At 49.0% G+C, this 26,816-nt stretch overlaps 1 protein-coding gene across 4 annotated transcripts in view; it reads left to right on the top strand.

Moving 5' to 3' along the window:
* Positions 1–26,816, top strand: part of GAK (cyclin G associated kinase) — a 1,908,861-nt gene that overhangs the window by 1,068,043 nt on the left and 814,002 nt on the right. For all 4 annotated transcript variants that reach the window (XM_086961822.1, XM_086961820.1, XM_086961821.1 and 1 more), the window contains exon 17: positions 17,917–18,034. In XM_086961822.1, coding sequence (XP_086817948.1) covers positions 17,917–18,034 — 118 coding nt within the window. The remainder of the gene's footprint in view (positions 1–17,916; positions 18,035–26,816) is intronic.

Here is a 26,816-nt window from a genome sequence, read left to right as displayed (position 1 = left end):
GTCTTGCAGGTCTAGTACCTTGAAAAATCTCCTCGACCTTACAGTAACCTACTTGACCTCCGTCTCTGAAAGCTGAGCAAATGTGACAAGATAACAAGATTTAAAGGCATCTTTATTGCTCATCTACTTTGTGAGCAATAAAAAGGCCTTTAAATCTTAACTTGTCAAATGTGCTCCGTTTTCAAAGAGGGAGGACAAAAGTTAGTATATTTTCCTACTCACCAGAAAGGGCGAGTAGGACCTAAAAATAACTCGACCTCGTAAAATTTACCTCGCAAATGCGAGCCGTTGAGTGGATTTGTTGAGCCCTGCCCCTCATCAGTTAGGCTAGCTTGAATCCAGTTGCAAAGTGAGCAAGGGACCCACATCTGGGCATACCCTGCTAACTTGGGGCGAACAAAGGTTACACAAAGGGATGATGGACATAATGCTGAAACATTTCAGACACTCGCCCCCAGTCACAGATCTGGGTTGAATCCATCATTGCTCTTTAGCTCACTTCACCACCCCAGTTTGGACCCAGTCATATGCTAATCAGTCTTGACCTTGGCCTCATGGAAAAAGTCCAACCCGAACTGCCAGGCCAGGTCCTCCCTGGACAGGAAACAAGCATCCTGGGACCGGTGGTGGGGAGGAGGGAGATTGCAAAAAAAATACTACTTTTAATTTCTATAAATATCTTAGCATCCAGATTTTGTTTGGTAGTAAATTGCAGGTTTTTTTTCGTTGAGCTACTGGCAGATGTTTCTTTCTGGTGGAAATGACGGGGGTAAAATATGTATTCGTACTATTAACATATGTGGATTGAACAACAGGAATAAGAGGAGCAGGGTGGCCCTAGGTTTGAAACATGAAAATAGATCTTGTATGTTTACAGAAGGCTCGTATCCCATGGGATAAGCAGGGCTGGTTGAAGGATTTGGGCCTATCTGTAGTGGCATGTACTCGGCAAGGAATAACATTAAAAGTATTGGCCTGGGTAAACGGATTAAGGAAGATAAATTTGACTGGAGGGTTATTGTTGAGTGTGTGATTGGGAATACCCAGGTTCTGGTTTGCTCTATGTATGGATCAAATATCGATGAGGCTGGAGAGGGGGGGTATGGGGGGTTTGATTATTCAGATGAAGAGCTAGCATCATGGCCTCACCCCTTTATCCTATGTGGGAACTTTATTATACACTTGGATATTTATGATGTTTTCAGTGGGAATCAGCTCTGTTTAGGTAGAAAACCTTTTATCTATAATGCCTTAAAATGAATGGTGCAAGATCATGGATAGATTGAAGTTTGGGCTAAACTCAGGGCTCCAGATCCAGGATTCACTTTCTTTTCCATTTTTGTTTTTTCAGTAGCCTTGATAGAACAGGTTGGTATCGAACGATATCGAACGATACCCTTGGGCAATGTCTAACCATAATCCCCTCGTTCTTGAGGTCTCAGTTGTTGGTATTATGAACATCAAGAAGTCTTGGATGTTTGATAGGAAGCTTCTACACAATCTATTATACAGAGAACATATGTCTAAATGGATTGTTGAATTGTTTTAGATAAACAGAGGGTCAGTTTTAGATTCAATGTGGGATTCTTTTTAAGCGAAGTAATAGGGGAAACTCTCAGCTTCTCTCTTTATCAACGAAAGAAGAAAAGAGATAGCATCAGCAGATTATATGATCAGTTGAAGTTGTCTGAAGTTGATCTTGTAGGTAAGATTACCAGGGGGTTGAATGTTCAGAATTCCCTGCAGCAGATAGCTATTTTTAAATCTAAGACTAAGATCATTAGACACTTTGGGTGTAAAGTGCTGTAAAATTGTGCTATGAATCTGGTGAAAACACAGGACGGCTCTTGGCTAAATTAATCCGGGATAAAGAAGTGGCAAATCAAATATTAGCTATAGAAGATCAAGCAGGGCACGTGTTTGAATCTACAATGAAAGTTATCAGAATCTTTGAGGAATTTTATGGGCAGTTATATACTAGAGACCTAGATCCCTCAGAGGATGATTTTAGAGAGTTTTTTGAGGATTTTGTGACATCTAACGTCAGAAAAGAGGATGAAGCCATATTGGATGCTATTAACACAGGAAGAGCTGTGGAAAGCAGTGTGTTCTTTAGCTGCAGGAAAGGCCTGCTGTCCTGATAATAATCCAGTTGCATTTTACAGACTTTCTTTAAAGACATTCAACAAGATATGTTAATGACTGTCTTGTTGGCTCAAACTGGGACAACACAAACTTCATTGGAACTTAAAAGTATGATTTTTAAGAAAAAGGGGAAATCCTCAGTATTACCTAGATCATTCAGGCCAATCTCCCTAATTAGTTGTGAAGGCAAAATCTGCGCAAAGGTGTTAGCTAATAGATTAGGTAAGGTCATTGTTCCCTTGGTGTCACCTCGCCAAAGTGCTTCATTCTGGCAAGAAGTGCAGTCAATCATGTTCGAAGGGTTATTGCTTTATTTCTTATTGCCCAAGCCACAGGGCCACCACTTGGTCTCGCCTCATTAGTTGCCGAGAAGGTGTTCGACCATGTGTCTTGGCAGTTCTTGTGGATGGTTCTACATTGGAAGGTTTCAGGGATAAATTCCTTCAGGTTGTTAGGGCTCTGTATAGATCAGCCATGGCCAGTACTTGGGTAATGGGACTTGTGAGAAGTTGGCCTGACATGTGATGTCCACTATTCTAGTGGGCACCCTGTATCTGTCCAAACAACACTTATGGTGATGGTTGTAAAGTCAACCTTATAGACCAGCTAGCATGGACAAAGCAGTCTTAGGCAAATACTTTAAAGGGCATGTGAAGCAAATTGTTTTACCAACAATAATCTCTTGAATACCAAATGAAAGGACACCACACGAGGTATATATCAAATATATATGTATTTATTTCTAACACAACCCCTCTGCACTCTTTATGAGTTCAGAGTTCGAGATACAGCACAAGTGACTCATTAAGCATGCTATAAGTTGCACAAATGCAATTCTGCCCTAGGGGCCTCATGAACCATATACTAAGTAAGTGGTATAAGAGAAACTTCAGGAAAGGTGAGTAAGCCTTGGGCCTTGGAAATCGTTGGGGCTACACTGAATAACCAAAGGTTAGTCAAGTCAAGTCATAAAATTTGTATAGCGCACTACATACCCAGAGGGTTTCAAGGCGCTTAGGAAGGGGGGGAGGATTATTTGTCAAATATCCACGTTTTAAGCTGCTTTCTGAACGCTAGGTGATTCTGGGTGAGGCGAAGGTAAGTGGGGAGTGAGTTCCATGTTTTGGCAGCCAGGTATGAAAAGGATCTGCCTCCCATGGTGGTCTTGTTGATGCGAGGTACAGTGGCGAAGGCTTGGCTGGAAGACCGAAGTTGGCGGGAGGGGGTGTAGAAGGACAGTCGAGAGTTGAGGCAATCTGGTCCGATGTCGTAGAGTGATTTGTGTGCGTGGGTAAGCAGTCGGAAAGTGATCCTCTTATTGACGGGTAGCCAGTGGAGGTCTTTAAGGTGACCAGAGATGTGTTCGTTGCGTGGGATGTCTAGTATGAGCCTGGCTGAGGCGTTTTGGATTCGTTGTAGTTTCTTCTGGAGTTTAGCGGTGGTGCCTGCGTAGAGGGTGTTTCCGTAGTCCAGTCGGCTCGTGACTAGAGCGTGGGTGACTGTTTTCCTTGTTTCGGAGGGGATCCAGCGAAATGTTTTTCTGAGCATGCGAAGAATGTTAAAGCAGGAAGAGGATACAGCGTTGACTTGTCTGTTCATGGAGAGTGAAGAATCCAGGATGACGCCAAGGTTCCGTGCGTGGTCTGTCGGGATGGGTGCTTTTCCGAGGGCTTCCGGCCACCAGGAGTCGTCCCATGCAGAGGGGGATGTACCTAAGATGAGGACTTCTGTTTTGTCTGAATTCAGTTTCAGACGGCTTTGTTTCATCCATTCGGCGACTTCTTTCATTCCTTCGTGTAGGTTAGTTTTGGCGGTGCTGGGGTCCTTGGTGAGAGAAAGGATCAGTTGAGTGTCGTCCGCGTAAGAGATGATGTTGAGGTTGTGTTGGCGGGCGATGGCCGCGAGGGGGCTCATGTATACGTTGAAGAGGGTGGGGCTGAGTGAGGATCCTTGAGGTACGCCGCAGATGATTTCAGAGGCCTCGGACTTGAATGGTGGGAGGCGGACTCTCTGCGTTCTTCCGGTGAGGAACGAGGTTATCCATTCCAGTGCTTTTCCTTGGATTCCGATGTTTCTGAGGCGTTGTAAAAGGGTGCTGTGGCAGACTGTGTCGAAGGCTGCAGAGAGGTCGAGAAGGATGAGGGCGACTGTGTCTCCATTGTCCAGTAGAGTTCGAATGTCGTCTGTTGCTGCGATGAGGGCGGTCTCAGTGCTGTGTTTGGCTCGGAAGCCAGATTGTGAGGGGTCGAGGGATTTGTTGGCTTCGAGGAAGGCGGCGAGCTGGTTGTTGACGGCTTTCTCGATGACTTTGGCCGGGAATGGAAGAAGCGAGATGGGGCGGTAGTTTTTGAGTTCGGTGGGGTCTGCTGTTGGTTTTTTCAGAAGGGCGGTGAGTTCAGCGTGTTTCCAGTCTTCTGGGAAGGTAGCGGAGTTGAAGGAGTAGTTGATGACGTCTCGGAGGTGCGGGGCTATGACGGAGTCTGCTTTGTTGAAGATGTGGTGAGGGCATGGGTCTGTGGGGGATCCTGAGTGGATGGAGTTCATCAGGCGGATGGTGTCCTCAGTGGAGATTGGGTTCCAGGCGTTAAGGGTGTTTACGGGGGGAAGATGGTCAGCAGATGGTAGGGTGGGTTGGCTTCCGGGTTGGTTGTCAAAGCTGTTGTGGATGTCAGCAATCTTGTTGTGGAAAAAAGAAGCTAGGGAGTCGCAGAGGGTTTGAGAGGGGGTGATGTCGTTGGAGTTGGCCGAGGGGTTGGAAAATTCCTTGACGATATTGAAAAGTTCCTTGCTGTTGTGGGCGTTGTTGTCAAGTCGATCCTTGAATGCTGTTTTCTTGGCTTTTCGGATCAGTTGGTGGTGAGTACGGGTGGCGCTTTTGAAGGCGTCCTTGTTGCTGGTGGATGGGTCTTTTTTCCAGGCCTTTTCAAGGGAGCGGCACAGTTTCTTGGACTTCTTGAGATCATTGTTGAACCATGAAGCCTTCTTGTTGCCAAGTTTGTGTTGACGTTTTTTCAGTGGTGCTAAGGTGTCGGCGGTGTTGGATAGCCAAAGGGTGAGGTTGGAGGCGGCTTCGTTGGCGTTAGCGGAGAGGGCTGGGGAGGTTCGAAGGAGCGATGTGGAGATCTGATCCGTGGTGATTTTGTTCCAGTTTCTTTGTAGAGTTGGTTGGAGGTGGATGATGGGTTTCGGCTTGTTGTAGGTGAAGTGAACGCAGCTGTGGTCAGTCCAGATGAGATCCGTAGTGTGGCTGAAGGAGACATGGTTGCTGGAGGTGAAGATGGGGTCGAGTGTGTGACCTGCGATGTGGGTGGGGGAAGTGACCAGTTGTTTAAGTCCGAGGTTGGCGAGGTTGTCTAAGAGGGTGGCGGTGTTGCGGTCGTTGATCTTTTCAAGGTGGAAGTTGAGGTCTCCCAGAAGGATGTAGTCTTTGGAGGGGAGCGCGTGTGGAGTGATGAAGTCCGTGATGTCTTCACTGAATTTAGCGCGGGGTCCTGGTGGTCTGTAGAGGAGGGTGCCTCTGAGAGTTGTCTTGGGGTCGATGTGGATCTGGAAGTGAAGGTGTTCGGAGTTAGCGAGGTTGGCGTCGGAGCTGGTAGAAATGCGGATGTATTTCTTATGGACGATAGCGATTCCTCCTCCTGTATGGTCGGTGCGGTCCTTGCGTGTGATCTTATAGTCATCAGGGATAGCGATGGCGATGTCAGGGGCGGAGGAAGCGTTCATCCATGTTTCCGTTAGGAAGGCGACGTCAGGAGAGATGGTGTCTAGGAGGTTCCAAAGGTCAATGGCGTGCCTGTGGACCGAGCGGGTGTTGAGAAGGATGCATTGTAGGTGGTTGGGGTCGGGAATCTGTGGTGTGGTCGAAGCGGAGATGTTGTCGGTGCCGCTAAATTTGCAGGAGAAGCAGGAGAACGGTCCATGGGTGCGTCCAGGAGCGGCTTGGACGCAGGTGGGGGCGCGACCGGGGTTAAGGGCTAGGAGGGTGGCGGCATCGTAGGTAATGCGGGAGGGCAGGGCAGCGCGAGGGGCAGGGGGTCTGGCGCTGGGCGCGGTCGGGCGTAGACGGGCTTACCTTTGGCGCACCTTCGGCGCGGGTTGGGCGCGGACGCTGCGCGTAAACGCTGCGCGCGGGAACTCCTGTCATATAAGGGAAGTGGAGGGGGAGGGGCGAGGGCGTCTCAGCTGGGAGGCGGGTCGGGCACACGAGGACGACAACAAACACGCAAAATGGAGGCGGGGGAGGAGCAGAGCGGAGCGCTATTGACAAATGCGCAGTCAATGTACACAAGCAGAAATGAAGTCACTAAACAAGCAGAAATTGAAAGTTACAGCGCTATTTAGGCAAAGCGCTATGCAAGCTATCACTAAACAAGCAGAGATTGAAAGTTACAGCGCTATTTAGGCAAAGCGCTATGCAAGCTATCACTAAACAAGCAGAGATTGAAAGTTACAGCGCTATTCAGGCAAAGCGCTATACAGGCACACAGCACGCGAAAAACAATGCAAATTTGAGAGGGCTTCTGACACGGAGCAGCGCTACGATACCAGGTGTCTGCCAGGGAGCGACCACTCCGACCGTGAGGAGGAGCGAGTCACAGGGTCTGCAGGGCGAGGAACGCTTTTTCAAGTTAGTGGGAGGGCGTCTCAGCTGGGAGGCGGGTCGGGCACACGAGGACGACAACAAACACGCAAAATGGAGGCGGGGGGAGGAGCAGAGCGGAGCGCTATTGACAAATGCGCAGTCAATGTACACAAGCAGAAATGAAGTCACTAAACAAGCAGAAATTGAAAGTTACAGCGCTATTTAGGCAAAGCGCTATGCAAGCTATCACTAAACAAGCAGAGATTGAAAGTTACAGCGCTATTTAGGCAAAGCGCTATGCAAGCTATCACTAAACAAGCAGAGATTGAAAGTTACAGCGCTATTCAGGCAAAGCGCTATACAGGCACACAGCACGCGAAAAACAATGCAAATTTGAGAGGGCTTCTGACACGGAGCAGCGCTACGATACCAGGTGTCTGCCAGGGAGCGACCACTCCGACCGTGAGGAGGAGCGGAAGCAGGAGTCCCACACGATGACTGTGCAGTGTCTAAACACACACGCGGGTTACCATAGACTTTCAATGGGAGCGTAAAGTTTACAAAGTAGTTGATTTCGGGCACTTCCGGGTGTACTACGGGAAAACCCAGTTAAACTGGGACACTTGGATAGTTGTTACCCACGGGAGCACCGGAGTACTCTAGTTACCTCACCCAGGGAAGCCGGGTGCATAGGTGTTCTTTCGTGTTGGGTTTCGTCATCGAATCCTATGGAGAGCTGCAAGAAAATGCTGCAGGCGACCAGGAGGAAGATGTCCGGGTGGATCCAAGGGTTAATCGGAGGAGTGAAGAACCTGAAAGCAGAGGGGACAGAGTTTGGGTCACTAGCCAGTGACCAGGAAAGGAACCAGGCGATGACGAGATGCAATCAGGTGAGGAGGTGAAGCTTCTCTGCAGCTGCGTGGACCAGGAGGCGTCGACGACGACCAGGAGCTGGATATGGACTGTCCCACGAAGGATCTCGCTGTTGGCGGTGTCTGCTTCCGGATCGGAGTCAACGAGCCTTGGCAAAGACAACCCACGCAGGAAGGGAAGATCGGCTTCTGTTCAGACCAGCAAGGTCTGGGGAGCTTCCCCTTTACATGAAAGCAGGAGCAAGCCCAGAGCAACCAGGCAAGCGGTGTTGATTCAAAAGGATGTCTTCAGGAGGGCCACTAGCCAACGGGCTAGCAACCGCGAAGACGCGTCGAAGAGAAATGCAAGCACAGGCCCCACGCAGCACTCGTGGAGTTTGGAGGGCCGAGCTTCGGTGCACTTGCTGCTCGGGGTTAGGGCTTCTGAAACCCCAATGCACAATTTTGAGGACGCCTCTGAAGCTGCACAATTAGCAAAAAGCAGATACTGCAGGGTGTCCGGTCCCACGTCTCTCGTGTCCTCCACGGGTCTCAGCTTTGCTGTGGATGTGAGTCGGATACAGAAGTCTGGAAGTCTAGAGGCTGCGTCGCTAAGTCTTCAGGTTCCAGCGGGAGCGTCGATCAAAGCAAACCAGCAAGTCGCTGATGGTGCCTATTTGCTCAGGGTGGTCACTCTTTGACCACAAGGGAGATGTCTTCAGTCTTCCAGTCGAAATGGAACGTCGAAGGTCCAAGAGTTTGTTTGAGTCTCTTTCCAGGATAATCTTATGTGTCTAGACACAGCTCCTAGCTTTATACTAATCTAAGGGGCTGGATTACCTGCTAGGTCCCTCCTATGGGTGGAACCTGGGAAGGGGGTGGTTACACTTACACCCCTTTCCCTTTGTCCAGTTTTGCGCCTGAGCTGGGGCTGGAGTGCCCCAGCAACTGGTTTGAACCGGGCTATGCATTAAACACCTTGTGTGCCCCAGGCCGTGTCTCATTTCTTTCAACCCACCCTGCTCCAATACACTATATCCTGTCTGGGGAGGTGCTCGCACTACCCAAGGCAGGAAACCTATTGTCCAGGCCTCCCCTGCCGGAGTTTCGTCCAGTAGCAGGAGGGCAGACTCGTGTCTGTGGCAGTAGCATCCATTTTGTGATGCTGAGGCTCTGTTTAACTTTAACTGGGTAAAGCTACAACTACAGGTCTTCTCCCTCTAGAAGGGTGGAATGCTACCCCCCCCCCCCCCCCCGGCCAGGACTGGCGGGGGGGGTAGTATTCCAAAGCGTATGACACCTTACATGACATGTTTTGATAAAGCCAAACCAAAGTTAGCATTAACCGCGAGGATTATAATGCACTTAAGAGTATATGGTATGGCTAGATCATAGAACAGCTATAAGGACATGCTTCCGAAAGTTGCAGACAGGCTCAGCTCATGCTAGAGCACCATTTCACATAAAATCAAGCTACTGCTTGTCCTGTATATAGATCCTTGTTTGGGCAGGCTAGAGAATAACCTGCTTATAAAACCTGGGATTGTTAGTCAAGTGGAATATAGGGCCCTTGCGTATTTTTTTTTTACAGAGTTTGACATAGCGCGAACTAGACCCAAATCTGCTATCAGAGCGCTTTACATAGCACCAGTTGCATTACATGAGGACGCATTCATTTTTTTTGTTAGGCACGGGGAGATGAAGTGATTTGCCCAGAATCACAGGATGTTCAGCGTCATTGCCGAGACTCGAACCCAGTTCCCCAGATTTGAGGTCAACTTCCCTAGCCATTAGGCCAACTCCTCTCCCCCATGTATGTAGATGATATAGCTGTCCTTACTAATAATCCATCTTCTGCTCTCCCTGAGGTTGAAGCTTTAGCCAGACAGTTTGGACAGTGTTCTGTGTATAAGCTAAACGAAAGCAAAATGCTAATTGTCTGCACAGAAGGAATACGATTTGATTTGCGGTAAAGCTTACATAAACTGTGGATAGTATAGTAGAATTGAATTTGGGTCCACTCTTGGCTAATATTAAATATAACGTAGACAGGATGGATCATCTAGATCTGTCTCTCTTTGGTAGAAACAATGTTCTAAAAATTATAATCTTACAGAAGATAATATAAATCTTTAGGACAGTCCCATTAAAAATGGACAACATATGGCCGTAGGAAAGTTGCCCCTTTTTGCATGGTTCCCCCCACTTGTTGCCTAATGCTGATGTACTTTGACTGCATGTGCCCTGTATTCCTGCTAACCAGGTACCCAGGGCCGGGGCGCGGCCAAGCCGTGGACCGAGATGGTCGCAAGGCGCTGAATCTCTCCCAGCTGCAGTGACATAGCGGACTTTTCCCGGTATCCAAGGCGGCCAAAAATCATGAAGCGACCGGGAACAAGCGGCTGGAACGTTCCGGTATGGGTGTCTGACGTCTGAGGACCCTGTGAGCTGTGAAACGGGCGGAATCGTGCTGCAGAGAATCAGAGCGGAACACAAGATGGCAGGGAGATGGAGGCATAAGGGATTCGAAGCGGAGGCGGAATAATAGAGCGACGCTGACTTCAGACTGAGGTGGTGTGGTAAGTCGATTGTCATGCTCTGGGCCACTAGAAGATCGCACACCAGCCTAGCGGGCGCCCCCCGTGTGGGTGGTCCGTTTGGCCGCCCACGGGGTAAGCGCTGCGTGTCCCCACAGTATCGCGTGCCGGTGCAAGCTGGGACCGAGCCCGCTGGCACATCCCGGCTTTGGCCTCGTCCACGGCCTTTACTGCCTTCTCTGGGCCGACGCTCTTGGGAGCACAATCCATACAGTGTGCCGCGGCTGAGGATGGCCCGCGCAGCACGCCTCCTCCCACCCTTCCTTGGCCTGAAAAGCGTTACAGCATTTCCACCACCCCCCACCCACACCTGAAAGACATCAGTGTGGGCCGCCTGCAGGGCAAATTCCTCCGCAGACAACACGGCTAAAACGGCCCGAGTCACACACTTGAGGCGGCCCGGTTCTTCATAGCGCAGATTCTCCCACCATTGCTAGAACTGGGCTGACTGCCGATTCTGCGCTAACCTACACTGTCCACTGGATATAGTCCAGAACCACACGCCAGACAGAGAACTACGCAGTGCTAGGCCAGACCCCCTGGAGATTACCTGGTCCATCAGTGTCCCGCTCTCAACACTCCTTTAGTGTCACAACTAGGGGCCATCTCCTGCAGGTCCTTCACTTGCTCTCCTGCGCTGCTGCGGAATGGGCCGCAAAGACCCTAAGCACCGATTACTTTCCTTCGAAAAAGTTACGGAGACCACCACCGACCCCTATCCCCCCCCGCCCCCCAGCGACATGGCGGAAGGTGGGCAATCATCCTCCATTCCTGAGGACAACACAACTCAGTTGGGACCACTACTACAGGAAATGAGGGCGGAATTCAAAGCCTTAGATGTGCGCTTTGACACATTAGACAAACACATGGCGGTCCTAAGTTCAAAGATCACAGTGCACGATAGACGCCTGAATGTAATGGAATCTCGCACATCAGATCTGGAGGACGGTATGGTGCAATCTTTAAAAAAGCTTGAGCGCATGGAACGTATTCTTAAAGAGGTCGCAATAATGAACGAGGACTTGGAGGCGCGTAGTCGCCGGAACAACATCCTTATTTTGGGCGTGACTGAATCCACAGCTGCTGGACATATGGACACCATGGTAGAGACTATACTGATTGACATATTCGGAAGAGAAGCCTTCACTCCGGGATATGTGGTAGAAGGCGCCCACAGGTTGCTTGGCCCCAGAGCCAACCCGGGATGCCCGTCTAGGCCCATCATCACTCGAGTAATGAACTTTAGAGACAGGGATACAGCTCTGCGACTGGCACGTGATCGCGACGATACGATCTGGCAGGGCTCCAAAGGGTCTCTGTACCCTGACTTAACCGTTATGGTCCAAGAGGCCAGGAGGAAATATCTACGAGTGAAGGCAACACTCAGGAACCTTGGACTGAAGTACGGTATGCTATACCCAGCTAGGCTGCGGGTGGAGGTCAACGGCCGGGCCTGTGTCTTTGAGAATCCTACGGAGGTGCAGAAGTTTTGCAGCACTTATAAACTCAACAACAAACAATCCTTGGAAAAGGACAAGCTTTCCCCTCCGCAAAGTGGTTCCGACGCAAGCATAGATCTGTTCTCTGGTTCTGGTCCTGGCTGACAGTCTAGATCTGCCCTTTGGAAATATAGGCTGCGCATTTGAACACTCATCGTTTATATTGGGAATTGGTTCATTGGATACAGTATGCTTCATATGTCACTGGACTGAAGGAGGGTGATCGCCCCCCTATTGGTGTTCACCTTGTAATAGTTTTGTGGAAACAGAATGTACCCTAAATGTTTGTTCTTTATTTTGCTGAAGTTACTATTGCTACAATGTGCTGGTTAGTTAAAGTTGGTATTGCCTCTCCGGATGGGTGGGAAGGCTGGGTGGGTGGTGGTGGGAGGGTATTCTTTTTTTGTTGCTTTGCACTGAGACGAATGCAGATATGTACATGGATGCACCTTGTAAGTATACAAGCTTGTTGTTCATTATGCTCCATCCTGCAATTCCCTCATGGCACAGTTAGGTTACAACTCTGGCCCTTCAAGCTTTACTTTTGCTACCTGGAATGCCCGGGGCTTGAATAACACCCGCAAACGGAGACATGTATTTCATTATTTACTCAGGCATGGTGTCAACGTGGCCTTTTCACAGGAGACTCATCTTCCCACCGGCGACCCAGCCCGTTTTGCCATGAGCTGGGGGCCGCATAGATATTTTGCGAATTACAGTAATTACACCAGGAACACAGCCATTCTCATGCATAAGCGTGTCCCGTTCAATTGCCATTCTGTAACATTTGATAACGAGGGCAGGTTTGTGATAATGGGGGGTACACTAATGGGCCACAGGGTAGCATTGATATGTGCCTATGGCCCCAATGTGGATTCCCCTGATTTGTATTACTTGTTGCCCTCTAAACTGATGCAGATTGGCCCCATGCCCCTGTTGATAGAGGGCGATGTTAACATTGCCCTTAACCGAACTCTAGACAGCATATCGACTGCACCGGACCCCAAACCCTGAGCGCGTAAGGCCTTGGAGTTCCTATGCGATCAGTTCTGCCTGTTTGACTTGGGTCGTGCACGTGACCCAGGATACACCAGGTATACACATTATGCTAGCCCCCATAATACATGGACTTGGATCGACTACTCGCTCGCGACCCCTGAGATTTCCAACTGGTTTCATTGGCTCCAGACACTCCCTCAACATTCAAAGGAGCGTTCCCTTCTGCTCCCATAGATAGGGAATCCAAGAAGCTGGACCATCTTGAGAAGAAGATGTTTTCTTCCGCCAGCTTAGGACTGCGGTCGATGAACACCTCACGTCTCTTAGGCCGCTACATCCACACGGTTGCGCAAGTACTGCCACAGTGCCCAGAGGAAGCCTGGGCTGTACTCTCCCGTGCGGTAGCAGAGGGTAGAGACTCAGCGAATTTTGCCATTCTGTGTCGGCTGGATACCGCCAACTCGCTAGGTAGAACGATTCCTAAGTCAGTAGCCTTGAGATGCTACGCCTGGCAGAGGTCCACTGGCTTTTCCGGGATGTCCAATCGACCCTTTTAAACATGCCATTTGTTGGCCTTGCCTGTTTGGTGACAAGGCGGACAATGCACTCGAGCGCTTCGAGGACTCTAGGGCTACAGCTAGATCCTTGGGCCTTGCTGCCACCACTCGCCCTGTTCAGTCCGCCTTTTGCCCTTTCGTAGCTACGTAAGGGGTGCCCCACCACAATCCACCCAGGGCCACAGGCCGGTGCAAGCTACTCAGCCTCTGCGCAGCTGGGGACGTGGGACCCACCAACGCCCTGGGTGTGGGGCCAGCGGGCAGGCCAGCCCACTAGTGTCCCCTCTGCTTCAGCCTACAAACCCTCCTAGTCTGACCTTTCAGGGCCACCAGTGAGCGGCAGGATACTCCATCACCTCCCCCACTGGCACAACATCACATCGGACAAGTGGGTTTTGCAGATAGTCCGAAGGGGCTACTCCCTCCCCTTCAAGACTTCCCTCCCTCCATGCCACCAACACTCCATCACATGTCGGAGGATCATATGGCCCTTCTCCTTCAGGAAGTTACAGCTCTCTTGGCCAAGGAAGCTATTGAGCGAGTCCCTGTACCAGAAGTAGGTTGTCATTGTTAATTCCACTACTTCCTGGTACCTAAGAAGGACAAAGGCCTGTGTCCTATCTTGGATCTTGGGGACGTCAACCGTTCAAAATGTTGACATTGTTGACACTCCTGTCTGCACTCGACCCTGTAGACTGGACGGTCGCGTTGAACTTGCAGGACGCTTATTTCCACATCTGCGTCCTGCCAGCCCACATGCGTTACCTACGGTTCATGGTAGGACACAAGCCTTTTCAGTTTACTGCGCTTCCCTTTGGCCTTACCAGTGCCCCTCAGGTGTCCACAAAAGTGATGGGGGTGGTTGCAGCTCATCTGTGCAGATCAGGGGTTCCCGTCTTACCCTGATCTGCACAGGCTGCTGAAGGTGAGCCCGTCCTAGGCGGTTGTCTCCCATCTCCAGACTACACCGGTCCTCCTGCACTCGCTGGGGTTCACTATCAGCATGCCAAAGTCACACCCGCTTCCCTCTCAGAAGCTCCTTTTCATTGGAGCAGTTCTGGATACAGCACAGCTTCAGGCTTATTCTCCAAAGTCTTGGATATTTGGGCTATTATACCAATGTTTTGCCCTCTATCCTGGATTTCAGCGAGTATGACCCTGAGGCTGCTGGGCCTCATGGCCTCCTGCATCCTGCTGTTGGATCAGTGCAGGTGGCATATGGCTGCTCTGCATTGGGACCTGAAGTTCCAGTGGGCACAGCATCAGGGGAATCTTTCAGATTGTGTCCAGATCTCGGAGGGCACTGCACACAATTGCAGTGGTGGCTAACGGACACTCTTCCTTCCCCAACCAGATTCCACAGTGGTGACAGATGCGTCACTCCAGGGATGGGGCAGCCACATGTGGAGGCGGAGATCAGAGGCCTCTCATCTCCAGTGGAGTCTGGGCTCCACATCATCCTTCTGGAGCTCCGGGCGATTCGTCTTGCACTGAAGACATTCCTCCTTATGTCAGAGGAAGCGTGGTGCAGGTGTTAACAGAAAACACCACCGCCATGTGGTACTGCAACAAACAGGGCGGAATAGGGTCGTGAACCCTATGTCAGGAGGCTCTTCGCCTTTGACGTGGCTGGAACATCAGGGCATATCCCTGGTGGTTCCAAACCTGGCAGGTTCTCTGAACGCAAGGGCGGACGAACTCAGCCGCCGGTGCATGATGGATCACGAATGGCGTCTTCACTTGGCAGTGGTGCAAGGTCTCTTTCAGCAGTGGGGAGAGCCTTGGTTAGATCTGTTCACCACCGACGAGAATGTGCATTGTCGGCAGTTCTGCACGTTGGAATTTCCAAGGCGGCACTCGCTCGGTGATGCTTTTCATCGTGAGTGGAATTGCGGTCTTCTATGCCACTTCTGCCCAGAGTGCTGAAGAATATCAAGCGTGACCGGGCCCGGGTCAATCTTGTGGCTCTGGGTTAGGTACAAAGAGTCTGGTATCCAGATCTCTTGAACATGGCCATCGATCCTTCGATCAGACTGCCTCTTCGGGAGTATCTTCTGTCGCAGCAGCAGGGAACGGTCTTCCACCCGAACCATACAGCCTCCACTTCCTTGCGTGGAGATTGAGCGGCGACAGGTGACAGCTTGCAACTTTCCTCCCGAAGTCTGTAACGTTAACTTGGCAGCCAGGCGCCCCTCCACCAAAATGGTATACGCCTGTAGATGGAACAAATTTGTGGCATGGTGCAAAGGAAAGGCTGTGGATCCCCTTTCTGCCCCTCTTTCAGAGGTTCTCCTCTTCATTCTTTCCATGGCCCGGCAGGGCTCTGCTCAGGGCAATCTTAAAGGCTGTCTTTCGGCCATTTCGGCCTTTCTTTGCCTTCCTGATCAACCTTCTCTTTTCAAGTCCCCTATTGTAAATAGATTTCTTAAGGGCATTACTCACTTTTTTCCTCCTATTCCTCTCGTAATTCCCCAGTGGGACTTCAATCTTGTCTTGACTTACCTTATGTGTGCTCCTTTCAAGCCACTACATAATTGTCCTCTCAGACTCTTGACTTTAAAGACTGCGTTTCTGGTTGCTATTACCTCTGCTCGGAGGTAAGTGAGCTTCGGGCTCTATCTTCTAAACCTTTCCTTGTTGTCCATCTGGACAAGGTTGTTCTCCGGACTATACCTTTTCTTCCCAAAGTGGTTACCTCTTTCCACTTAGGACAGACCATCACTTTGTCCACCTTCTTTCCGCCCCTGCATCCTTCGAATGTGGAGGAGAGACTCCACCGTCTGAATCCAAAACGTGCGTTATCAATTTATCTGCATCACACAAAACAATTCCGGGTGGACGATCAACTCTTTGTTGGCTATGTCGGTGCCAAGAAAGTTCGGGCCATGCAAAAACGAACCTTCTCTCGATGGGTCGTCCTTTGCATTAAAATCGGTTATTCCTTGGTGAAAAAGGAGCATCCGGTAGGGCTGCGTGCCCATTCCACCAGGGTGACGGCAGCCACTATTACTTAGGGACCTGGAGTCCCCCTCTGCGACATCTGCCAGGCAGCCACGTGGGCATAACTGCACACGTTCACCAAGCATTATTGCCTGAATAGGCAAGTCCGGGGAGACTGCTTTTTTCGCTGTTGAGTTCTCCAGGATTTTCTGTTGTGAACTTATTTCGCTGACCCACCTCTGGGGTTGGTATTGCTGGGGTATCTATTCTAAGGAGAGGTATCTATAACTAAAAGTCTCTTTCAGATGAACAAGTTACTTGACTTTGGTAAAGATATATCAGTAAGAGACATATATTTGTTATAGACTCCTTATCACCCCACCCATCCTCCCCTTTCTGCTAACTGACTCTTTTTCAGGACCTTAGTTTTGTGCACCAGTAGCCAGTGTCTTGCATGGCTCTGCGCTTCTGGTCTGGCCGCGACATCATTCCGACAATCACGACGCACCCGACGAACATGGAGTTGACCGACTCCACCTGCCAACGTGCAGGGATATAGCTGCGAAAAAAATCTCCAGGACCAGTCTGACTCCTGGGGTTAATGCTAGGGTGAGAAATCTACAATTAATAATCTTTTTCAGATAGATGTTATACAAAATCAAGGAGCGAGTTAATCTAACACAGTTCTAAGAGAAACCCAGCAGCTCCTTTGGAGAAAGTGCGCTGGGTGTTTCTCTGTGCCAGAGAATCTATAAATAATATATGTCTCTTACAGATATATTGTTATCGAAGGTAGGTAACTTGTTAGTCAGAGGCACTCTGATTGTAGGTGTTGGAGTTTTGGCACACTTTGGCGTTTCACAGAAAATGCTTGATCGGCCAATCAATCATTGGGTCATATCCCTCTACGTTCAAGTAGAAAATCTCAGCAGGCTTCATCTCACCATCCACAAGTGGCAATTTGTGGGTTTGGTCTAGGCCAGTTCAGTCATTTGTTTTCCTGCGTTTTCCATGCTTGGATGGGCTGTTTGTCAAAACCATGTTCTTTTGTGTATTGTTTAATTGTTTCATTTGTGATTGTGTTCAAGTAGCCCTCTTCTTAGACTATAGAAGCAGTGTGACTTGTAGATTGCTAGTCACCAGTGTGTGTCCTTTCTGGAATTTACTCACATGTTGACAGTTGAAATTGGCTTTTTTGTTTAGGTAGCATGTCCTAATGCAGGATACGACTATTAACTAATTACTCTTGGAATTTAATTTGTTTCACTTTTCTGACTTTATAACTTGTTAGATTGATGGCTTTTTCTGTTCAGAAAGTAAAAGATGTGCATGCATGTGTGGTTTCTTACATTTACACCAATAACACAGCCCCATTGTCAAAAGTATCTTAAATGCAATATGTTTGTGCATATACGTTTTAAGGTCATCACCTACCGTGCAGATTTTATTTTCTGATTCCTTTGTATAAGTTTCTTATTTGAGCTTACCGCTGCTAATTCAATCCCTTTGATAAATGGGCACCAATACCAACTTTCATATTGTTGTGGAGCAGGAACTTGCTCATTTCTTTTTTAGACAGCTGAGCAACAGTTGAGCCTGGGATACAAAAATCCTCTCAACTATTACTAAATGCTTCCACTGAAAAGGCCGACCTATTAGCTTTGTACGTTTAAGAAAAGTGAGACTGATTCGCTTTTCAAAATGTTTTTATTTTATTTTACAATGTAAATCTTTCATTTCCTGCAGTGAGTTCAAAACTGAAGATGGAAAAGCTGAAATTCCAGTGAACACAACAGTCCAGGGTGATATACTTATTGTGATTTATCATGCAAGATCAACACTGGGTGGAAGGTTGCAAGCTAAGGTATAATAAAATCTCTGGGTTTGACTTCATATTCATGCTTGTATTTAAATTTAGTCTTAATTAATTTTAAAATGGGAATTATAGAGCTCTTGCACATTCAAATGTATTAGTTGTTCCCGGTGGGATAATGACTTTCCAGATTTGAAACATAATTTAATTACTTTTTGCTCCATCTTACCAACTTCTAAATCATATTCATAGCTATGTTTGAGCGGGCCATTGTTTCCTTTAGTGCCACTTGATGCAACATATTTGCGGTTACCTTTTTTGAAAGCACATGTTTTCCGTTATGACTTTAGTATGACTTTCAGGCAGTTGCGAAAAAAATCACACGCTGTTTATTTTTTATTTAGTACTCTAATTGTGTTTACCTTTAACTCCTTTGCTGCGTCGAACGTTCAGCACCCAGTGCTGAACGTTCGAATAACGAGCGCTGGCCCGTCGGCCAACGGTCGTTCGCAGCACTGGGGAGGTAGCGTTGCCCTTGGCCGACGGCAGCGCTTAAGGGGTTAACATTATGACCTCAATTAACACATTTTTGTATGCTCCTAAGTTAAATGTGTAAATAGCTTGGTTTAAGTTTAACTCCATTTTTTCAGATACAAAACAGCAATTTGCCTTGATAACTACAAGAAAAAACTCCCAAACAGTTCAATGCTCTACATTGCTGAACCGTTAGGGATTCCTCTGCGGTACATCAATAGTCTTCAAAATCAAAATTATGGTCACCACAACAGAGATTTTCCTCCACATCTTATAAGGCAACCGTATAAAATGATAAACTCTTCTCACATTCCCAACATGGTCCATTCTTGTCATTTTTAGGCACCCATCAGGCACATATGGTACACTGTCCACAATCACTACTGAGTACTTTCTGTGATACATAGGGCTATAAATAGCACCCGTACAGAACATCTCCATTTGGTGCTGCAGATGTTGTTTTTATGTTTGAATAAGTTAGGTTTGAGCTCCAGAGCATAGGCCTTGACATCTGTGGTGTTAGAAGCAGTTGTTAACACCATCAATGAAGTTCAGCATAGTGTTGCGTCCTAGTGCATTTCAGTACATATGGCAAATCTGATTTTCCAAACTGCTAGGAAGAAGGAAGGGGATTTTTCTTAGGTAGGAGGAGAAACTCTCCTTGAAGATTCATTAGTTCCTTGTATACCTGACTTGGAGAGTGAAATGTTTTTTTTGGGTTCCTTGACACAGCACAATTCCTCAACCACAGAAGGACTGAAGCTTCAGGTTCATGCTGCTCAAACTAAATTGAATCTCTTAACAGAAATCCTAAAAGCTTATGAAGAGTTTGAAAACATTCTCCCTTTTTATAATGGTTTATTGGATTCAACCTGTTCGAAGTGGGGCAAGCCTCATTATGCTTCTGTAGTTAGTAGACCGAAAGCTAAAGCCAGAACCAACAGGTTGTACCGTCCTTTCATCTCCACACTTGAAACTCTAGTGGTCAAAGCCTTATTAACAAAAAATTGAAGCCCAAAACTGTTTTGTTGGTCCTTCAGACTGGGATTGGAAAAGGCATAACACAGTGAGACTGTAGGTATTTGCCTGAGGCATCATAGAAATTGAAGAGGGAGGCATGGCTTGCAGTAGCAAGATGGCTGAGACGTTTTAGCTCTGTTAGGCAGCACACCCATTCTGTCCATAAATTCTAGTAACTATGAGACACCGTCCAGCAGTCCAGGCTGTTGCCGTTGGACCCCGGCGTAACCCGGACTGCGCTGATACTGCAGGCAGGGCTGGCAGTGGTTGGACGTTTGCTGCTGCCCGACCCTACTTAGTAGTCATGCCTGGGCGCTGGGACCGGTGGCGCTCCCAATGCAGCTGGGCCTGCTCCCCGTCTGAGTTGCTTCCCACCTCCCTGGATGCTGGTGTTTGGAGGTGGGAGCTGGACGGAGCACACCCACACAGAGGAGACGGATTTATGGTTGCGGCTGTGATACGGCCTGACCGGGGCATGGGGTGATGTCAAATGTGAACACTGCTACACATCTCACACTGCAATACATGCACAACCGGCCTGCATTCTATAAGTCAGCTGTGGTGCCTCTGAATGCTGATACGCCCTCATGGACTGGTCTAATTGGAGGATCCTTACGTCCCTATACAACACTTAACATGGCTCCTGAGCATACCTCCTGGGGTGAGCCAATTTTGAACTCCTCTGAAACTTCGAGTATATTACATGAGACCCTGCTACATCACCTGGGGCACCCCTGTCCTCCAAAATTCCTGGTGAAATAAGGCAATGGATTGGGCATAGGACAGAGGTATACATGTGGGATGGCATCACCGTTCTGCAGCTAAGCTACCTAATAGCACCCCCTGCTCCAATATTGCCCGTGCCCTCCGGGAATGTGCTGACGCAGATGGACATTGTGCAGTTACGAAATTGAATCCTAATACGGGATTTTAAGGATCTCAGTGCACTATATACTGCTGTATAGCAAGAAAGCATAAGAGAGAGTACACACAGCCAAAAACCATGCGCAACAGCTGGACTGTCCTGTGGGTTTCCGAAATAATACCACCATAGAAGTTGGCTCCAGAACCTCCTCAAGATCTTCCTCCTTGATGGAAACAGAACAGCAGGACTCCCAAGCTCAGCAGACCCCCCTCCCCCCCAATCTGGGGATAGATTTGATGCAATACTCCACGCTATTGAGCTCTCTGGAATTGCCTTAGAATTTAAAGTTGACAATGTGGCAGCAGATCTTGGGCTTCTCCATGCCGACCACAGGAAATTGTCTGATCATGTCACCACTGCAGAGCAAACCTCAGCTGAGGTGCAACCGACTAGTGATACCATGTTAAAACAATAGCGGGACTATGAAGTTAGATTCTGCCATCTATAGAACAGAGTGGAGGACGCAGAGGGATGCTCAAGACGCCACAATGTCACCTTAATAGGCCTTCCGGAGGGAGCGGAAGGCCATGACACAGATTGCTGAGACAACTGCTGCCCACAACGTCCTTGTTTTTCAGTTGAGAGGGTGCAACTTGTCCCTCCTCGGAGGCCTGCACCAAGCTCAAGATCAAATCAATTTCTTTTTAAGGTGCTGCACTACCGTGACTGAGACTCAATACTACGAGAGACGCGGAAGCTACTAGAGGTTTGAGTGGAGAATGCTAAGATGTTTTTCCCGGATTATACTATAGGGGTGCAGTGCCAATGCAACTCTTTGTTAATTGTAAAGCAGCAACTCAGCAGCCAATACTCCTGGCTCTTCCCTGCAATACTGCGCACAGTGGCAGATGGTAAAACTTGAGACTGGCTGGAAATGTCAGGGAAATTTAGTGGCCCTAACTGACTGCAATTCTGAAACTAGAACAAATAATTAAGGCAGTGTCAGAGGCTAGTGGTGGCCAGAGACTGAGACCAGAGCACTGTTTGTCTACAGTTACGTATTCTTTTATTAAGGGTTACAATTTTAGGGATGTTGTAGCAGTCCTTCCTTCTTGGGGCCGTTTCTGGGTGCAGGGAACGTCAGGGTTTGGTCCAGTGTCCCGGTTCTCGTGGCCTCAGGGAAAAGGAAAAACAAACGGGTTTTACTGATCAGTTCTCAGTGGTAATTGTAGTGCTACCTTCACCAATTTAAAGAAACAAAGGGGTGTGAATTTAGTGCAAGGGTCACCGCGGGGCCTCCCGCCTCCCCGACCTTACTACCTCCCACCTCCCCAAACACCCCACCAGAACGCCCCTTTCAACAGCACTTGCCTTGGGCTGTGGCCCGACTCTCGGACCACAGCAGCAGGACCCGTGGCGTCTTCTCCCCTCAGCCCACCGGGTATGGTAGCAGTGTCGGGAACGTCGCTCAGTAGCACTCGCAGTGTACTCTCCTCTGCCTCCGGGTGTTCTGCAGCCGCCTCCGCCCTCACGCTCTCCACTCTTCGAATCTCTTCCGCCTCCGCTCTCACGCTCTCCTCTCTTCTGTTCTCCTCCGCCTCCGTTCTCACGCTCTCCTCTCTTCTGTTCTCCTCCGGGTGCTCCGCAGCCTCCTCTCCGACCTCGCACACCGTCCGTTCCACGCCTCTGCCTCTTATCCTTCCTGGTTCCGTCGGCCGACGGGGCTCCTCCCCCTTCCGCTGGTCAACCACTAGACCGCGACTGACTTCCTAGTTCTGAGTTCTTGGCAACCAGGAAGTGGTGTTTCTTTCTTCTTCGTCCGCTTCAGAGTGCTCCAGCCGCTCTTCCTCCCCACACATCCTCCCCCTCAAGAACGGACGGGGTGGCCACTCGGGGTACGGATGACGGGACAAGTAGTCAGCACAGACCTGTTTGGAACCAGGAACATGCAGGGTCTGAAACGAAAAGGGTTGCAATGACAGGAACCACCTGAGTATACGTTGATTGGTGTCTTTATTCCGAGCAAGCCAAGTGAGGGGAGCATGATCAGTTAACAAAGTGAATGAACGACCCAAAAGATAATACTGTAGGGCCTCCACCGCCCACTTGATGGCCAGACACTCTTTCTCAACAGTGGAGTAATGTACTTCTCTTGGGAACAACTTCCTGCTTATAAACAAAACCGGCATCAGTTCACCTGTCTGATCGGGCTGTTGAAGAACCGCCCCTAGGCCAACTCCTGAGGCATCTGTCTGCAACACGAAATGTTTCTGAAAGTTTGGACACCCTAGGATTGGCGTAGAGCATATCATGGATTTAAGTTTCTGGAAGCTGGTTTCATGTTTGGGTTCCCATATCCTGATGTGTGTAGGTTGATTGTTGGCTAACAGGTCAGTAAGGGGTTCTGCGAGGGTGGAAAAGTGTGGAATGAACCGCCTGTAATAGCCGATAAACCCAAGGAACGATCTGACATCCTTTTTCGTTTTGGGGCTAGGTATCGCTTTAATGGCTTCCACTTTACTCATCTGGGGTTTTAGATGGCCACCTTGAATGGTATATCCCAAGTAATGGATGGAATCAGTGGCCAGTAATGATTTCTTAGGATTAATTTTCAGGCCGGCGTTCTGTATGGCTGTGAATACTTCAACAAGATGTTGTACATGTTCCTCCCAGGACGTGCTAAAGATCACGATGTCATCGAGATATGCGGCCGCATAAGCTCGGTGGGGTTGGAGGAGGCGATCCATAAGCCTTTGAAATGTAGCGGGGGCCCCATGGAGGCCGAAGGGCAACACCCGGAAATGGTAGAGTCCTGAGGGGGTTGAAAAGGCAGTTTTTTCTTTGGCTAGTGGGGACAAAGGGATCTGCCAATAACCCTTGGTTAAATCAAGAGTAGTCATATACGTTGCAGCTTCTAGCTTTTCTAGCACCTCGTCGACCCTTGGCATTGGGTACGTATCGAACTTGGTGACACTATTCACTTGCCTAAAGTCGATACAAAAACGTAAACTGCCATTGGGCTTCGGTACTATGACGATGGGAGAGCACCAGTTGCTAGTGGAGGGTTCTATGATATTGGCCTCTAGCATGGCAGATACTTCCTTTTCTACGGCCTCCCTTCTAGCTTCGGGTATTCTATAGGGCCTCTGTTTAACAATGGTGTCGTTTAGGACGACGATGTCGTGTTGTACCATGGTGGTTAATCCGGGTTTGGAGGAAAAGAGACCAGGGAACTGGGCGAGAGTGGCCTCGAGTTGGATCCTTTGGGTGGGGTTTATGACCTCTCCTATGGGGACGTTATCCGGGGAGGATAATGCAGTGGGGACGACAGGAATGCCCAGAGGTGTCTGTGTGTTTACCAGTAAAGACGACTGTCCTGTCGCTACATCTTCAGGGGGTTCTACCCAGCTTTTTAATAGATTCACATGGTATATTTGCTTCCCACCTGGATGTAAGGGTTGAAGCACGCTGTATGTGACCGGGGTTACCTGCTTCTCTATAGTGAAGGGTCCTTGCCATTTGGACAACAATTTATTGTCGGACGAGGGAAGCAGTAGCAACACTTTATCCCCTGGTTGGAAGGTTCTTAATCGACTATTGCGGTCGTACAGGTTTTTCTGGGACACTTGGGCATCCTCCAGATGGTCATGGACCATACCCCATATTTGAGAAATGGAATTTCTCAAGTCAGCTGCATATTGGGGTAGAGGTTTGCCCTCCTCTTCTTCCTCCTCCCACTGTTCTGCGGCCATATCTAGCAGGGTTCGGGGTCTCCGACCGAACAAAACCTCAAAGGGGGAAAACCCCGTAGACTTCTGTTCGTGAGTCCTTATGGCAAACAGTATAAGGGGTAATTGATGGTCCCAATTTCTCCCTGTTTCTGAGATGACCTTGCGGAGCATATTCTTTATGGTCTTGTTGTACCGCTCCACAAGGCCATCGGTCTGAGGATGATAGGCTGAAGTCCGTATCTGCCTGACGCCCAGGATTTCACAAATGTGTGTCATTAAGCGAGACATAAAGGGGGTCCTCTGGTCCGTGAGGATTTCCTCAGGGAAACCCACTCGGGTGAAGAGAGTGATCATAGCCCTGGCTATTACCGGAGTAGACACTGTAGACAAAGGAAATGCTTCGGGGTATCTACTGGCATAATCAACAATCACCAGTAGATACTTATGTCCTCTTGCTGAGGGAGTTAGGGGTCCCACAATATCCATACCCACCCGTTTGAATGGTACGTCAATGATGGGGAGAGGGTGTAAGGGAGCCTTTTGGACAGCAGCGGGATTGGAGAACTGGCACCGAGGGCAAGCAGCACAATGTTTAGCCACATCCCTATAAACACCGGGCCAATAGAATCGGGTTAGAAGATAAGAAAGAGTCTGTTCTTTACCATAATGTCCTCCCCCAGTATAATTGTGTGCGAGCTCCAACACATGTCTTCGGAATGCCAGCGGCACAAGGAGTTGGGTTATTACCGTGTCACCCTTTCTGGTGGCCCTATACAACAAACCCCGTTGTACATAGAAATAGGGTCCTACCTTGTCGTTGTCCAGTTCTTGTACTTGCTCCCAGGCACGCAACAAGGTATTGTCATCCAACTGGGCTGACCGGAAGCTACGAGCAGGGCCCAGCGTATCTGCAGGGGTCATAGAAAAAACAGACAACAGCCCTTTCAACTGGGAGTACTCGGCTTTATCTTTCCTCTTTTCCTTTCGGCTCTTACGGTCTCTCCCTGCTATCCCTTCAACATCGCTGTTCACAAAGGGGCCTCCCTCCACCAATTTACGGAGTCTTTTTTAGCTTCATCGATGTATTGATCGAACTTTGGGTGATCGGTGCCTATAATAACGGCCTCTGGCAGGGAGGGTATAACGCCCACTCGGCGCAATTGGGGGTCATTGGATACGTCCAGCAAGACTTCTGCTACTGGATATCCTTTGGTGTTACCATGAACACAGGTCACATAGACGGTCTCTTCTTTCTGTATCTGTTGGGGATGGACCAGCGAGGTGTCAACCACGGACACGCGACAACCGGTATCTAATAGGGCTTGTTGTTTTTTTCCATTGAGGAAAACTTCTCTTTTATACTGACAAGGTCCCTTGCCTATGACGTACACACGCACTCTGGAATACCCTATCTCCATGGGTTCGGCCGGCTGGGTTCTATGTGGGCAGTTTCGGGCTATATGTCCCCACTCAGAACAGTGATAGCACTGGGGTCCCTGTGTACTAGACCCAGATCCGGGGTTGGTTGGCCTAAATGGAACGCGGGGAAGGAGGGGAACCCTGGGTTCTGGCCTGCTTTGGGGTCTGGGAATCAAGGGTCGAGGGCTGGGGACGGGTGCTTTACTAGGGCTTGTGCGAAATTCAGGCGACCTATGATATGCACAGGCTAAGTCCACCGCTACAGTTGGGGTAAGGTTGGGATGTTGCCTAATCCAGGATTGAGTGGATGGAGGTAAGGCATCCAGGAATTGTTCTAGGAAGACCTTAGCCATCAGATCTTCTATGGTTGTGTTAAGGGGTGTCAGCCACCTTATGCCTAAATCTTGGATCCGATAATACAGGGCTCGGGAATTATCTCCTGGGTTCCACCTTTCTTTCCTGAATTTGGCCCTATAGTACTCCTGGTCGCACCCAAGTCTCTCGAGGATAGCTTTCTTCACGTCCTCATATGATGTCCTGCCTGCTGGATTAGCTGCCTGGTATGCCGCCTGTAACTCGCCTGCAAGAAGGGGGGCTACATACTGACTCCATCTCCCCTTTGGCCAGGATGCAGTTGTCGCTACCCGTTCAAAATTAGTAAAAAAATAGTCCGGGTCCTCCCCGTCCTGGAATTTTTGTAGCACAGAACTGGGCACATTGGGATGGATGCGAGCAGTGGCTATGGCATCTGTGAGGCGCAGGATAGCCGTATCCTGTACCTGCTGATTGGTAGTAAGAAGGGTGGCTTGATCCTTTAAGGCTTCTTGCAGTGCATCCCTTTCTGTCTTGGCAGTTTGAAGCTGTTGTTCGAACACCAGTTGAAGGTGTCTCTGTCCCTCTGCTAACTGAGTTATAATGTTCTCCACCGGGATAGGCACGGGCTGTGTCATGGCGTCACCTGTCTATCCCACTTCTGACACCACTTTGTCAGAGGCTAGTGGTGGACAGAGACTGAGACCAGAGCACTGTTTGTCTACAGTTACATATTCTTTTATTAAGGGTTACAATTTTAGGGATGTTGTAGCAGTCCTTCCTTCTTGGGGCCGTTTCTGGGTGCAGGGAACGTCAGGGTTTGGTCCAGTGTCCCGGTTCTCGTGGCCTCAGGGAAAAGGAAAAACAAACAGGTTTTACTGATCGGTTCTCAGTGGTAATTGTAGTGCTACCTTCACCAATTTAAAGAAACAAAGGGGTGTGAATTTAGTGC

The sequence above is a fragment of the Lissotriton vulgaris genome, chromosome 3_1 (genome assembly GCF_964263255.1).
Source record: "Lissotriton vulgaris chromosome 3_1, aLisVul1.2, whole genome shotgun sequence".
Taxonomy (NCBI): Eukaryota; Metazoa; Chordata; class Amphibia; order Caudata; family Salamandridae; genus Lissotriton; species Lissotriton vulgaris.
The sequence above is the reverse complement of the archived record's forward strand: the minus strand, read 5'-3'. Positions and strand labels throughout refer to the sequence as shown.